The sequence below is a fragment of the Cetorhinus maximus genome, chromosome 5, assembly GCF_964194155.1.
Source record: "Cetorhinus maximus chromosome 5, sCetMax3.hap1.1, whole genome shotgun sequence".
Lineage (NCBI taxonomy): Eukaryota > Metazoa > Chordata > Chondrichthyes > Lamniformes > Cetorhinidae > Cetorhinus > Cetorhinus maximus.
Window position 1 is genome coordinate 1875694 of NC_135883.1, and position 16422 is coordinate 1892115.

General features: G+C 41.5%; 1 protein-coding gene across 1 annotated transcript; it reads left to right on the forward strand.

Annotated features, from left to right (window-relative positions):
• Positions 1 to 1920: 1920 nt before the first annotated feature.
• LOC144680451 (transcription factor Sox-7-like) lies at positions 1921 to 9103 on the forward strand. Its single transcript, XM_078541416.1, has 2 exons — positions 1921 to 2286; positions 7792 to 9103. The coding sequence occupies exons 1-2, from the start codon at positions 2058 to 2060 to the stop codon at positions 8655 to 8657; spliced, it is 1095 nt and encodes a 364-aa protein (XP_078397542.1). The 5' UTR covers positions 1921 to 2057; the 3' UTR covers positions 8658 to 9103.
• Positions 9104 to 16422: the final 7319 nt, after the last annotated feature.

Consider the following 16422-nt stretch of genomic DNA (forward strand, 5'->3'; position numbering starts at 1 on the left):
GAGTGCAGCACTGAGACTTTTAGGGGCAGCTGCTTGTGCTGCAATGGAAACTGAGGCATCAGCCATCAGATGCTGCGCTTGGATCCACAAGGCTCATGGAGTTGGCCACAACTTCCATGTTGGAAAGGATGTGGTCTAAGCTCTGTGCAAAACCCTGTGCCAATTTGGTGCCGGACTCTTCCATTCTCCTTGACAATGACCACATGCCTTCTGGCAGGCTACCCAATGCACCAAGCATTTAGATGAACATAACCATCAGCTTTCCTCTGTAGCCTAGTCCACTGGCAAGCTGGCACCTGTGCTACCCTTTTCCCCTGCCTTGGCTGCAGGTGTCTCACCATGTGCAGATTCCACTTCTATGTCATCCTCTAAAATAGATGCAGTGTCAGTATCTGAGCTGATGGCTGCAAATGTGGAATTGTGTGATGGTACATCTTCCTCATCACTGCCTTGTTTTATTCCTCCACTGCCTGGTCACACTGCAGTTCTTGGGTATCTGAAAGAAGAAAGGCATCAGGGTAGGGTTGTGGTGCCAGGAGGTGCTGGAGTGGGGATTGGGGAAGTAAAAGGTGCATGCTAACAATAGCTATAGCTTGTAAATCAGCAGAGTATGTGGGACAAGGGGGAACTCTGATGTGAGGAGGATTCGATATGAGGATACAATCATCATCGATGCTTACAGCCCCTCTGCTGGCTATGGCAATAGATATCCTGATGATGGCTAGCACCATCTCCTCCATGGGAGTCACGATGTACAGGTGTACCCGTCCCCCTCTGGTTGTGTGTCACCTTGTCGTACAGGAGAGAGGGAAATATGCCAGTGAGTATTAGACAATCCACTTGAGTTATATATCTGTCCTGGTCGAATGGCTGGCAGTGTGTTACAAGCTGTGTAATGTGGGAGTGAGGCTTGCAGCAGTGCTAAGTGTGTGAGGGTGTGGTGGAATCCTGATTGATAGAGATTGTTGGTAGGTGAGTAATGAGGGTGTGGTGAATTAAGCTGGTGGTACAGTTGCTAGGTTATGGCATTTGAAGATGCATTCACTGATCTTCTCTGACCTTCTTATAGCACTGCATCAAGGTCCTCAGCATTTGACTCCTCTCATTGACCTCCACAGCTATCTGCTCCTATTGTCTTCAGAGTATGTCTGGAGGACCTCTCCACCTCCCCCCCCGCCCCCCCCGCCCCACCCCGGATACAGGGCATCCCTCCTCCTTTTCACCTCCTCAACCAAAGCCTCCAGTGCAGTGCCCAAAGCTGGGCCCTCCCATGTTTTGCCATTCAATCTTATCCAGGTCAAATTCACTCCCTGCATGACTGCCAGTCCCTGCTCCAGCCACAATGCACTTTTCTTTTAAGAATTGCAGACAACTTTAAACAGTGCAGCAGGCTTTAACTGGTGCTAGCCATTTATGGCATTGGCACCCTGCTGAGGCATTCAGCCAATCAATAGCAGATTTGGTACTTGTTGGACATGGAAACGGAAGACAGCACATTCTGCCTGTATTGCAGTCAACTGGTATGGGTGCCCATCACGATCCCCTCACATGTCTTTGGCGACTGATGAGTTTAGCCCTCAATTGTTTAGTTTGACGTTGTTTCTTCCTATCATATTCAATGCAACGTAACCAATGCAGTTACTGGAAAATATAATGACAATGTCCTACGACAATTCACATTTAATCCATCACACACCAAACAATCTATGGTAGTCAAAATAACTTGATTTGTATAGATGCTGAGAGGTTCAAATGCAACACTCCACGTTTCTGTTCTGTAGTTTAAGTTTGTTGCTACAGAAGTCTGAGTTGTTTGATTGCAGACCAGTCAAAGGGAGGAGCTTCTATTAAAAACAGCTTCATGATCATTGGTTAAAGTTGCTACCAAGTGACACTGAGGGAATAAATGAATCAGGGACTCTCTTCCTGATCTGGGAGTTGATCTCACCAGCTTTAAGCATCAACAGCACCGTGATTTAATCCTACTCACTTTTACATACATTTCCAAAAGTTGTACGGATTATTTTTTTTTGATTAAAGTGATCCGACCCACAGTGATGGCTACAATAATGAGCCCATACTCATGGACAGAGGGTCTGGACTCTCCTGCTGGAGAAGGAAAGCCCAGGGCTGGGCTCACAGCTCACGAATCTTCAGGCAGGAACAAAGCTGAGCCACGGATCCGGAGACCCATGAATGCATTCATGGTCTGGGCTAAGGACGAGAGGAAACAACTAGCAATCCAAAACCCTGATCTACACAATGCAGAGCTCAGCAAAATGCTGGGTGAGTATACACAAAACGTTTTAACAATATATTGTCAAAACGTAATTTTAACAGAAGCATATTAGTCACAAGTGATACATAGATAGACTTAAGACTAAATCTAGGGTTGCACCAATCTAAACCAGAAAACTGATTTACCATAAGTACAGGGTTTTTTAAAATTTAAAGTTATTTTAAAGATGGATTCAGAGTTTTATTTGCTAATTTCTGGAAATGCATAAATGAATACGTTTAGCATATAGAAAATACAAATTTTACGGTAATTATTTATCTGGATTGAACATTATTTGCCTTGAAAAGAAAATTTTATAAATACAACACACCTTAAACATTATTCATTACACAAAGTTTTATTTAATATTGCTTCCTTCTAATTTGTATTGGTTTAAGTAAATAGATTGTGAATGGTGAGCTGTAATTATTTGTTTTTTGACGTTTACATGTAGTTTACTTAACAAAATGTAATGTAATATGTTTCACTGTTTTATATGATTTTATAAATGAAGAAAAAAAGTGGTTAACATATGAAAGAATCTTTATTCTTTCCAGAACCAAGATGTGGCCTTTTAATGAAGTGTGTATATTATCTTGTCTGCTGGACTTTGCTAATTTCTAGAGCAAATAATGGATTATATAAATTTACCAGAGTGGGTTGCCTAAAATTACACTTGTGACCAAAGCTTGTTGCTCTTTACAAGAACTTAATTAGGACTAATTAAATTCCTTATTATTGACTTTCAAAAATTCTGGTCTTATCACATTTGCTTCTACTTTGGAAAAACCATATTGACACATTATGGTTTACGAATAGTTTTAAAGCACAGTGAACATTTCTTGTATTAAATCAACTGTCTTTTGATATATGATTGTCTGCCATATTCAAACTTTGGGATTATATTTAATTTTACCTTAGTCCTGAGTAGTGCAGGCACACAGATACCGAAGTCATTCCATTGAATGCTTGAAACTTTGATTTGCCCTACCTCCTGCGTTCAAACTGAAAAGCTGTGCTTTGCAGATTTTTCTCAATTAGCAATAGCTAAATTGCTAGCTGAGATATATGCCATAGCTTTATAATAGGTTTGAACAAATTTACTGTTGATTTGTCATAAACTCCTTATTGTTCTGTTGCATTGAACCAAATTCATCTCATGATGTGATAAAGGAATAAATAACCCAAGAGAATTTGAATGCACCTAAGAATTAAATAACTTCTCCTCCTCTAAGAAATTAACCTCATAAACTGAGAGGACTGGACTGGAGGTGATCAGTTCTTAAGTTTAGAGACAGTCTTGATGAAAATAATTTTTAATTTTTGCAAATCCTGAAATTGTTTCAGAATAATTTTAACCTACCATATACAATGTAAGATTTTGTATTTGGATTTGATTTGAGCTGGGTCTAACATGTTAGTTTATACAAACCTTCCCACATAACAATACAATCATCTAAATGTGACTAGCTTTACCCTAAAGGAAAGTTAAAGCACATTTTAATAGGATACTATTTGGCATAATTTCACTTGCACAGCAAAAGTGTTTCTGCATTTTCTAGTGTATCAAGTATTCTTTAATTCAGTGTGCAATGTGATCACAGATTTGATTTCAAATCATGCTTTAGTCACGTGCTATTCATTTGAGTGAATAAAAAGCCCACTAGATGGCACCTAAACATCTCCTTCCACAAGGTCCAGCATTTAATATATTCCTTGTAAAGGAAAATAAAATGAGGCGCTTGGATTGATAGGATGTCTGGAGCTTATCTAAGGAGTTACACCTATATAGTCCTGGGAAAAAGAGAAAACAAGGGAACTTAAGTGAAACAACTGAAAATAAAAATACAGGAGAAAGTACTGATAATCCATTTTCTCCATTTACTGGAATGCAGTACCCCAGGCTATATCACTATTTCTAATTTACAACTGGGACTCGATGCAAATGTTCAGATTTGAACATTATACTAAATTGGGGAATGGGGTGCAGATGATGTTTTCATCCAATAAAAGGATGATGGGACCTACAAAATGTAAATACCATGAAAATGTGGACAGAACTGTGGCAGATGAAATTATGAGGAGATAATTGTAAGATAATGCACACTGGAAGAAAGAAAAGTGGGTTGCATAAATACTGCAAGAATTATATCACTATCCACTGGTGAAATTGAAAGAAATCTAGGGCTTGACATTTAACAGCCTAGATTTTCCAATTGGTGTTATTTTAACCACTTGACCCACTTGTTTTAAACAGGTTAAACGCCAGTACAAAAATAACGATGATCGGAACATCTAGACTAATATGCCCAGCCCTTGTGAAACAGCAACCATCAAAGCAAATAGAAAGTTGAGCTGTGTTGCCAATTAGCAGATTACAAGTTTGAGGATGTTGTGATGAAATCATATATGTCCGTGGACACTCTGAGAAGCCTGGACATTGAAAGGAAGCACCAAGTATTTAAAGAAGTGTAGAAAATATTAAATAGTATAGATAAGGTAAATCTGAAGTACTACTTCAAACTAAACTGTGACAAGGGGGCATGTATTAAAATTGACGAAAGACAAATATGGGACAGATGTCAAACATCAGTACCTGCAACAGACTCCAGGTCAGGGAGAGTCATGGGCCAGGATTTTAGGGTCCTTCCCTCCCGGCGGGATATTATGGTCCTACCGAATTGAATGGAGATTTAAATAGCTCGCTACATCCACCGGGGGGGCGGGGGGAGACACAACCTGCTGGGGCAGTAAAATCCTGACCATGGTGGCAAAAACCTTGGAGGCACATGAGAAACAATAGAATGTTATCTGGACTACTGGTTGTTCTGGATAGGTGAGCCAAGATCAACTTCAATGTCTGCATTTATCACCTGACCTTCTGAATGAGTAACTGTTAGAATTAACGGTGGAGCAGAATTTGTCCAAGTTAAAGCCTATATTATAGGTACGATAACCAACCATCCCAGTTTGAAATGTACCAAAGTGTGATGACTCCAAACAGTTAGCAGAGGTATTAGTGTTTTATTAAAACCTGAGCAGCAATTAACAGTATATTTGCTATTTTTATAAACATTTACAAATGACCAAGTGTGGTCCTTTAGAAGATTAATTAAATTACTTCTTCCCTGGCATTACACTCGGAGAGAGAAAGTATGAGAGCACACCCTTGGAAATCAGAAATATTCTTTTCTTGACTCATTTATGCATAAAATAATTGTCAAAGTCAAATGGCCTACCTAAGAATTCTAAGTGGCCATGCAAAGGAACTGATTCCCTTACTGAAAATGGTACAGAATAAAATGTGAAGAGTCAGTACAAATTCTGAATACAAGTTGTAGATCTGTCTCCTTCTTCAATGTGGATTACAGAATCTGACCCAAATATTAATCAACAGGACCTTTCAGCTATTTTCTATTCACTTGAACTTTACAATAATTCCAGTTCTTGCACATTTAGGGTGCAGCCTGGATTCCCTAGTGGTTGCCTTAGATCCATTTCAGGCGTAACAGTAACTTCTCACAGACTTTTATTCGTCAAATAGACATCTACAATTTATAATAGGCAATCAAAATCAGTAACAACTAATATTCAGACATCTCGCTACATAGAAAGATATGACCAGTATGGCCTTTACCACCTCTTGTTGCCTTTTGAATGGAAGCCACAGCTGAAGCAATATTTTTACAAAGATATCAAAGAGTTTACTGGAAACCCATATAAGTACAGGATGTTTTGTGCAAATTATTTTTTAATTCTGGCCAAACCCTTCATCCCACTGTTCTTGAATATGGCAGAGTCATTACCTGTAATCTTTTGTCATCTAATTTACTATCCAAAATATACTGCAAAATAAACCGAATTTTCCTTCATTTATTTGGGAAGGAAATTATATTAAACTTGATCTTGCAATCCAACTTTTCTTAAAACATTATCTTAAGAAAGTGGTGTCACAGACTGCAAAATGGTTGAGTAATTTATCACAATTGGCACTAAACCTGTGGGATATGATAGATTTCTGAAAAATGTAAAACCCAGGATTGATTGTATTCTAAATGTACCCCAGAGCAAACCTCATTTTATACTTCAATAAATCAATAATAAAGTTTATAAAATGGTTCGGCTGCACGGAGAAAATAAATATTGACAGGAAAATCTTGATGCTACTTTGTAGGCAAGAGAGTGTTTCCCTTCTAAATTTCTGTCTCACTCAATGTTCAACTTGGCAGGCAAATAATATACTGGCTATAGCGGAGGGTTACTCCTCTTCCTGTTTGAATGCAGAAAGTGAGGCAACTTTTCCAATATATGTACAGCTACTTCCAACAACTGCACTTCCAGTGCCTGAAAGGAGCATTCACCATTAGTGGACAGACATTCCACGAAACTGAAAAGGCTAGGCAAATATATCTGCTTTAAAAAGTTGATAAATTAGGCTTCATTTAGAAACAGGAAGTTTTTCCATTTAATATACAGCAGGCTAACATTACAATAGTCAATAAAATATGACTAATTTTATTTACAACAGAAAGCACTTGTATTCCTAAGAAATGAAGAAAATTGAATTTGGAAAATAATGACAACTAAATTCAATAAATGTTTCTTGAATATATTTAATCATTTGGTGTCCTTTATAAACATGTACTTTCCTCAAGAGAATAACTTTTCTCCAAAAATTAATTAAATTTTGATCAACCTTGCTTTCTTTAAAAGCAAAGATTTCTAGTTTCTGTTGAATCAGTTGATCTCAGCGAGAGATCACATTCCACAGGACACTGGTGGGGAAGTAAATCTGTGTGGACTTCAGGTAACAGCAGGAGAGGATTTGGCTGGAGTGTTGTATGTACTTGAGTGACCTGCTAACACCCATCATCCAAGATCCTCTTGTACAAGAGATTAAAGGGCTCCTGATGCCACGGGAACTGCACCCAACATGAGTTGGTACGTTCAGAAGAGGGGGGGTGGACAAATTTGGGGAGCAGGAGAGGCATGGCAAACATTTTGTGTAGACCAGTTTGGCGATTAACTGTTCTAAAGGCTCAGTGTGTGAAACCTGTAGCATGGAGTCTGTAGTCATTTCGAAAAGAGCTGAAGATGAAGAATTAGGCCTAACCCAATTTTGTTATTTGTTATTTGACAACTAATTCCTTTAGCTAGAGTTGATTAATTATATAACCCTATCTATTTATTTTTGAAACTTTAGAAGTAAAGATTTTAGTCTTGCTCACCACATATTTCATTCATACCACATGGGTAAACAAAAACCAATAACAATACCTCTATTTTTAAACAATATCGCTTTTCTTTCATATTTTTAACCTGAAAGCAGTTAATCTTCCTTACAATCTCATGTGACAAGGTATTATCATATCAAAGAAAATATTGGCGTTTATTGTTCATTGTAAAACTGTCAGTTTATATCTTACTGACTCTAGAAGGAATGATGTTTAACTATGAGTTGTGGATAAATATGTTTTTGCTACTTCTGATTGAAATCATGGGATCTATTTTAGGCAAATCATGGAAAGCACTCAGTCCTTCACAGAAGAGGCCTTTTGTGGAAGAAGCTGAAAGATTGCGAGTCCAGCATATGCAGGATCATCCTAATTACAAATACAGGCCACGGAGGAAAAAACAGATCAAACGTCTCTGCAAACGTGTAGACCCCAGCTTCCTGCTCAACAACTTCCCCCATGATCAGCCTCCTGTCCACACTGGAAGAATGTGCAGTAGACCTCTGGAGGAGGAAGAGGATAAAGGCTATCCACCAGCCTCAAGACTTCCTGCAATCAGCAGATTCAGGGAAACACAGCCAACAAACAACAGCTTCGACAACTATGGACTACCCACTCCTGAGATGTCCCCTTTAGATGTGATTGATTCTGATCACAGTTTCTTTCCACCTCAGTGTACAGAAGATTCACCTTCTCAGATGAATGGAATAATGTATCGGCCAGATTACAGTCAAAGCCCCATTCCATGTGGACATCTCAGTCAGATTTCAATCCCCCAGAATAGATCTACCAGAATGCACCCTGCAGCCAGCCATCCTCCTCCACCTCCTTATTATAACCGTCTCCAGCATCCAGCCTTCCAGTCCATCAACTCAGGCACATCCGTCCACCTTTCTCCCCCTCATGACCACCATCATCTAGATAACCTGGAACACATCAGCCAGGCTGAACTTTTAGGAGAAGTGGACCGCAATGAGTTTGATCAGTACTTGAACACCTCTAGTCATCTAAATCAAGCAGGGATGGTAATTAATTCACATCTACCTGACGTCAGTTTATCTGGGGGCACAAGTTCAGAGAGGAGCCTTATATCTGTGTTAGCAGATGCTACTGCAGCATATTACAATAGCTACAGTGGCTCCTAGACCAAACAAATAGACCTGAACTTTTCTGAGTAACAACAGTATTATTTACAAAGATTGCTGGACATTGAAATATCCTCAGGGTAGCAAAATATAGTAGTAATGCATTTCCATAAATGATGACCAAAATATTTATGTTGGCTTGAAGTAATTTCTTTTTGCAACACTTCTAGAATAAAATATAAAGCTATGTGATACTTGGACTGCTTGCTTTCCAAACGTTAGGCTGAAATGTTTGTACTTGTAAAGAGCTTGCAAGATATATTTAAATATCCAGTGATTGCTTCATCTTTTTCTATTTGGTTATTGTAAGCCTTCTCATTTGAAATGTTTGCATCCTGTTCTATCGGATTGAGAAAATTTAAGTGATCTGAACTAACTGATCTATTACTGAATGAATCATGAATTATCTATGTTTTCAATTTAATAAATGTTTCATGGAGTAATAATTGCAGTTTCGTTTTTAAGTTGCTGAACATTCATAAATATCTACCATGGCTTTTAAAACCCAATGAAATATGCTGCCATATTTGGCCAGATTTAATTTTTAGTGATAGCTATCATACCATTCCTGCCATGTTACAAATTACATCTGACCATTTGGGATTTGTGAAGTAAGCAGTCAATTAGACATTCATCCAGTGGTTCAGCTCAACAATTTACTAAATGCTGCACAATCAGAGCTTGCATTAACAGGTATACAGCAACCAGCAAGTTCTACATTTCCCCACATGGCATGTAATTCACTTAACCCAATACAGTGGCGAGGATCTACTACAAAAGGAGAGAACGTGAAGGTTTGATTCTGAATCCTTTAGCACTGCTTCCACGGCTGGACGAAGAAGATTTCATCTCGACCCTTGGGGCAGGCAGGCGCGTGCCCGACCCAACCGGGGGTCAAATAGGGCTTGACATTTCGGTCGGCGGGCACGTGTGAGAGATGGCAGTGCCCCTGCTGACAGTTAAGAAGCCTATTAAGGGCATTAAAGTATTAATTCAAAGCGATTTTTTGCTGCCCGTCCAATCTTATGGTTGGTGGTTGGGCGAATCGGCCAGGCGGCCTTTGCATTTTTGAGGCGACCTCACCCATGGGCGGGATGAGCTTTCCGACATTAGTTTAAAACAAGTGTTTCGACTTAATTTTTATTATGTTTCTGTTCATGAGTGAGTCTTATGTGGGGACATTTTTTTTCCGATTTTCAAAATCTTTATTTTTGATTTTAAAGTTCTTCAGCTCCCTGAGGCAGCTCACTGCCTTCGGGGAGCTCTCAGTGCGCGTTTCCCCCCCGCACATGCGCAGACTTTAGCGCTCACACTCCACCCGCCCCCACACCGGCAGCGCCAATCTTCTTTGTTAATTGGCCAGCCAGCGTGAGATCGCGGTTAGGAGCTGATCGCGGGCGGCGGGCTGTTTCCCAGCTGCTCCCGGGCCCTCCCACCTGCCCGTCAACCCGAAAATCCTGCCCCTGGGGTAGTTTGGAGTGGGGGGAATGGGGACAACTTAATAATTGAAAACGGAAAACTAGATACTTTAAAACAGAGAGGATGTCTTACTTCATTTGTAAAAAAAAGTCCCCTGTGTGCTTTTTTGCTTTTAAATATTTGGTTTGACCCTGAAGACAGAAGACTGGCTAACATTTCACATGTCGATTCTTCATCAGAACTGGATGATAAATGCCTTTTAGAGGGTGGAATAAAACTCAGGGGAAGAAGAAAGAGAGAACAATGGGAAGGCATTTAACAGGTGGAATGACCAGTAAAAAGTTTATTTGGCAAAGTTTACATTGTGATGAGAGTCAGTGGGCTTATAATAGTTGTCTAGAAAATGCAAAGATGGAGAGTAAGAAGCGAAGAACCAGATAGTTCCTGGGATTCGTGGCTGTGTGCCAATGCAGCAACTCTAGTTCCTGCAGATGACAAGGTTACCAAGTTGGTGGACTCTTGCAGTGATTCACAATGAACACCCTTCCAGCATGCAGTGCTGCTATTGTACACAGTTGCATTCTTCCTGGAAATATTGGCCCTATGGTTGACAGGGAAATGCATTGAAAGAAAATATATGAAAGTCTTATGAGCAACCTTGTAAATAGGGCCCTAGCCATTTGCTCACCTTGTAGGCTTGACACAGAAATAGAGCACATGAAAGCTATCCTGTGGGACAATGGCTATCCTGATTAGATCATTGTTCACTGAGTATCGTGCAAACTCACAAATGGGCCAAACCGTCACTTTTGGAGCTGAAAAGTGTCTGGCCTACCTCAAATTATCCTGGAAAGGCAAAGTATCTCAAAAATTTGAACAGGTTAAGCAAGCTGTTTCACATTGCTGCAATGCAGTAGCTATGCAAGTGGGATTTTCCATTAACAGGATACTTCCATCTGTCCAGAAGGATGTTCTGCCTACCACACAATTGAGGAACATCAAGTATGAATTTCAGTGCCAGTGCGATGCAAGAAATGTAGGCCACACGTCTCTGACTGGCTGATTGAATCAAACAGCATGTTCCTTTGGTTGTTTATGATAGGCAGAGCATGGACCATTCTCAGCTAGCCCACGGTTGCAAAACCCAAAACAAAACGTCTACTTTTAGATGTAATTCCACGATTGGGCAGCACTTGCTGAACAATCTTGAGTGCGTGAAGAGCTACAAAAACAACAAATTTAAGGTAATCAGTCAAGCTCGTAACATGGCTCATTTACACGTTCTGGAAGCAACATGCATTCATACACAGGGACCTGTTCTCTGAAAACAAAAGGAATATGTTCGAGCCTTGCGTGTTTTTTGAATTACCCGGGAACTTAGGAAGCCAAAAGTTCCCAGTTGCCCTCTCCATGGCAACACCTCGGCCAATCAAAGTAGACTTGCCAACCAATCAGCACCCTTTTCTCCTTTAATATAAATTGCTGTGACTGTTTGAAATTTGGCATTCTTGCATTTGTCCTGATGAGTGTAAGATGAAAAGCTTCAACAACATGTCTCTCTTTTCAGCAATATGCAAGTTCTGTATCACTAAGTGATTGTATGAATGGAATTATTATGACAGTAGGAAACTTTACTATCACCTGCTTAAGATAACTTGGATAAAATGGAAAACAAGCTGCACATGATGAAAATCTGAAATACAAATGGAAATCAGCCAAACAAGGTGAGGGATGGGTGGGAAATGGAAGCACAGTCAATGAAATTCTCTAGGTCAGAGTGAGAACAAGAAGTAACACCAACGCCGTTAATAAAAAGGAAGAGTTCTAGTTTGGAACAAAGTCTTCCACATATCCAACAAAAAGACAGGCAAAGTAGACACTCTTGTTGATACCTTTCATTGAGAACAAGTGTGTCGAGTTAAAAGAGAAGTGTTCTGGGTAAGAACAAGTGCAGCCAGATAAAAGACATTGGGTGTTGGAGGATGAAAACTGTTTGAGAAAGAAGCAGAGGCCCTGGAGACCACCCTGGTGAGGGATGGAGATAATTAAATCCAAAGTACTTGGCATTATTAAAATGACACAGAGCATGAGAACTGAAGTGAGTTTGTCAAACACAACTGAACCATAGTGCAAATTCTGGGGTTTTGTCCAGCAGCTGTGACAGGTATTTTGACTATCAGAGTGATTGCTGAGAATGTTAATCTGCACAATATGCTAGACCCGCCCCCATCAACCCACTCTCCACCCAGAAGTTGGATGCTGCTTTCTCTTTGCCACAATGTGCCCCTGTTGAGTATTAATTGGGCTTGTTTTCTTTGGCTGGTTTGGAATGGTTAATTACATTGCAGAATGACAGCTCACCGCCTCATACAAAGTTGCTGGTGATCCCATGGTGCTAAAATCTGGCATTTGCACCCACATTACACACTAGATTAACAGATAACCAATAAGGAGTAAATAGGGAAGTAAAGCAGGCACCAGTGATCAGCGAACATTTGCACATTCTGCCTTTTGTCTTACCATTTCACCAATAAGCACAAATAGGTCAAAATAAACATGTTTACATGGTACAAATATGAGCATTCAAATCATCAGCTGAATTTTAACCCGCTCACAGTGGGGGAGGGGGTCAGTGTGTCAGAAACACAGAGGTTTCAGTCGTGTGTTTGTCAGTGGCTTTTCAATACAGCCACTGCATTTGCATTTGACTTCTGGGTTTTCTGATCAGTTAGAGCTAGTGGGTCTGGTCATGTCCTGCAGCAGTCTACTCCAGCTGAAGAATTTAGAGGCATCGTGCAAGAATCAGAGTTGAAACACGGTAGAGGTCTTCAGACAGAGCCCGAAGCTACAGGAATGGGGGACATGCTTCAGTGATGCGTTTCCAGACATGATTCTGCTCCCTGTGGACTGGAGTAGAAGCCTGCCTCAGACAACAAGCAGCTGTGGTTGGAAATGGCTAAGAAGATCAGCAGTAGGAGTATTTTTTCATGCTCCTGGATACCGTGTTGGAAGAGGCTCACCTTCTCTAAGGACGATTAAGGATTGACAAAAACTGTTGGCCTTGCCAGTGATGTCTACATCCCTCATTGAATAAAAAGAAAAGGCCTAATCAGGGTAGGAAAGGTGAGTGGCCTGGCACATTGAGCTATATTCTGATGTGCGTCTAGCCCCAACCATCCTCACTCTGTCTCCTCAAGCCTTTACATGCATCTCATTCCTTGACATGTCAGATGCACCCATTCCTCCCTCTTGAGGCATCTCCTCAAACCCTCTAAACAGCCATCACTGACACTCACCCTCATCGAAATGCATTGCCACCCCTATTCCTTACAGTGATCCTCCATAAATGTTGTCCCTCCATCCTCTCAAAACATTCCATTTCTCAAATGCACAGGCCTCTCCTTTCTCTCCCTGCTGGAGAGGAGAGCATAGAACCACCAGGTAGAGGCAGAGAACTGGAGCTGGTCTCCAGCCATCTCCACTTTGACCACCATGAAGGAGGAGTTGCTGGAGATAAACTGGCTCTGAAGAAGAGTCACATGGACTTGAAATGTTAACTCGGTTTCTCTCTCCATAGATGCTGCCACACCTCCAGCACTTTCTGTTTTTATTTCAAATTTCCAGCATTCACAGTATTTTGCTTTTATCTTTTTGCCCATTTTTCAGGTTGCCGTAGCTGCTGAAGCCAGGGATCGTGTTCTGAGGCCAAGCATTTCAAATTAGAATTCCCGCTGAGCACAAAATGTTACTGGAGTTGTTGAATAAAGTACCTTTCAGCTTCTGACACATGGCAGATGGAGTGGAAGGGTCCATTTGTGGCGAGCAGACACCATTTTGCCAGTCTCTGCAACACTCTTCAATGCTTAGACTGAAGTGATGGATGCTTTGGGCAGTAATTTGACTTTCTCTTTGGACACATTATCAAATCAGCTTGGCTGAACAGAAAGAGCTGAGAACTTCAACAAGTTCACTGGGGTCTGCTCCCACATGGGTCACAACATATAGTAACACAGAAGCTACAAGCATGGGATCAACCAGATGAGGTTTATGTCTCTCAGAAACTCGAGCACTGCGTTCCTCACCTCCCTCTGATGACTTCACCATATCCAATACAATTCCAATGGGTCCCATCACTCCCTGCACAAAATCCCCGTGGAGTCTCGCCAGAATATCTCTGACCTCCGGAGAAAGCTTAGTATCGATGTTGGCTCATGCAAACAGGGCATCTGTCACTTTTGACTCCAGCACTGATTCATTACATCACCTGGTGCAATGAAGTTAAACAAACTGGTAGTTTTATACACAGAGAGGCATTGTTGCCAAATATTGAAGGATAATGTCATCCTCCAACAAAATGCCCTTACCACTATTTTGGCAAAATTAAGCTGTCAAAAACATTGATTTTCAATGAGGTCAAATCATGTTGTGCATGTCAGATAAATCCTTGGAGGTGGGTAATGCCAAGTGGGTGCCCTTCTTCTTATGTGGAACTAACCTCACTGGTGTCCAAAACAAGCTACCTGCTCCTCCTACAAATAGGTTAGCAAGTGAGAACTGCCCCTTCAATAGGATGGATTCATGTTTTTTTTAAGGTGCTAACCTCTAAACGGGAAACAAAAACCTTTCGCACTAGAATCAACAGAATGCTTTGTCACTACGCGCTGGATAATTACTGCATACTTTCTCAAAATGACACTGAAGGGACACTCCCACAGGAAACCTGCACTCTCTGTTATATGAATGGACCTTGCTCATTTTATCCCTTACGCCTGGTATGGATTCAAACCCAGTTCACAGCGCTGAAAGGCCAAGGTGGTATTTTTATGGGCACGTTTTACTGGCAGGGAACCTTGCCAACAGCAGCACATAGAGTCAGAGGCTGAGTGAACGCCATGGTCCCTGGCCCTCTCCAAGCTAGAGGGTTGGGGGAGCTCACCCATGATCGGGACCCCACAGCAACTTAATGGTGGGAGCAGCGTTAATCACTTTAAAGTGAGATTTCTGCCCCTTTCCCAGGACAAAGTTGTGCCTTGGAGAGCTGCCAGCAAATACAATTGGCCGGTGGCTCTGTAGTCCCAACAACGTCACCAGTAGCCACTGAATGCTGAGGAGCCTGGACTGATACATAAGTCCAGGGTCAGGGGTCGCTACAATTGTGGTAAGTGGGGGTAGGTGGGGGTGGTGGGGCAGGTTTATGAGGCCAAGGGGGAGGGTTAAAGGGGAGAAAATGACCTTTGGAGGGGGTGCCTCCAATGTGCCCAGGGAGCCCCGATAGAAGGTCCCCTCCCTTGCCTGACACCAGCTAAAGCTGCTGGGCATCCCACACGGCTTCGGACTCCCCTGATGCAGGTAAAATACCTCCGGGGGCAGGATAAGCGCCTTAAGTGGTCATTAATTGACCACTTAAGGGCCTCAAAAGGCCCAAGGGCAGGTGGACCACCCGACACCTCCCCATCAGGTTTTAGACAATTTGGGGGTGGGTGGGTAGGTGGCAGGAAGACCGTACACTGGATTTTACCTTCAAACCTGCCTGTGGGGGAAACATAAAACCAGCCCATAGAGCCAGTTATGGCACAGAAGGAGATCATTTGGCCAATTGAGTCCTTGCTGGTTCCCCACGGAGCAGTCAGTCCCACTCCCCTGCTCAATCCCCGTTGCCCTGCCATTTATTTCCTTCAAGTGCACATCCAATTTCCTTTTGAAATCATCAATTGTTTCCATTTCCACCCCCCTCAAGGGCATCAAGTCCCAGGACATCACCACTCGCTTCATAAAAAAGTTCTTCCTCACATTCTCCCTGCATCTCTTGGCCAAAATCTTAAACCTGTGTCCTTTAGTCCTTGTACCATCAGCTAATGAGAAGAGTTTTTTTCTTGCCTACCATATCTAAACCTGTCATAATCTGTGCACCAGTATCAAATCTCCCCTCAATTTTATTTGCTCAAGAACAATCCCAGTCTCTCCAGCCTAACCTTGTAACTAAAACCCCCATCCCTGGAACCATTCTGGTAGATCTCCTCTGCATCCTGTTAAGGGCCTTCACATCTTTCCGAAAGAGTGATGAATAGAAATGACCTCGTAACATGGCTCATTTACACTTGCTAGAAGTGATACATATTCATAAGCTGTTCTCTGCAAACAGAAGGAACATATTCAAGCCTTGCACCGTTTTTGAATTACCCGGACACAGGGGGAGCTTATATTCCCCATTGCTTTCTCCATACCAATGCCTCGGCCAATCTGAGCTCACTTGGCAACCAATCAGCAACCCTTTTCTCCTATAATATAAAGTGTTGTGATCATTTGAAATTTGACATTCTTGCATTTGTCCTGATGAGTGCACGAC

What these genes read in the sequence shown, in the direction of transcription:
- LOC144680451 (XM_078541416.1), top strand. Translation starts at nt 2,058, where the DNA reads ATGGCTACAATAATGAGCCCATACTCATGGACAGAGGGTCTGGACTCT. An exon ending in AGAGCTCAGCAAAATGCTGG is followed by an intron (nt 2,287 to 7,791) that starts GTGAGTATACAC and finishes GATCTATTTTAG; the next exon opens with GCAAATCATGGAAAGCACTC.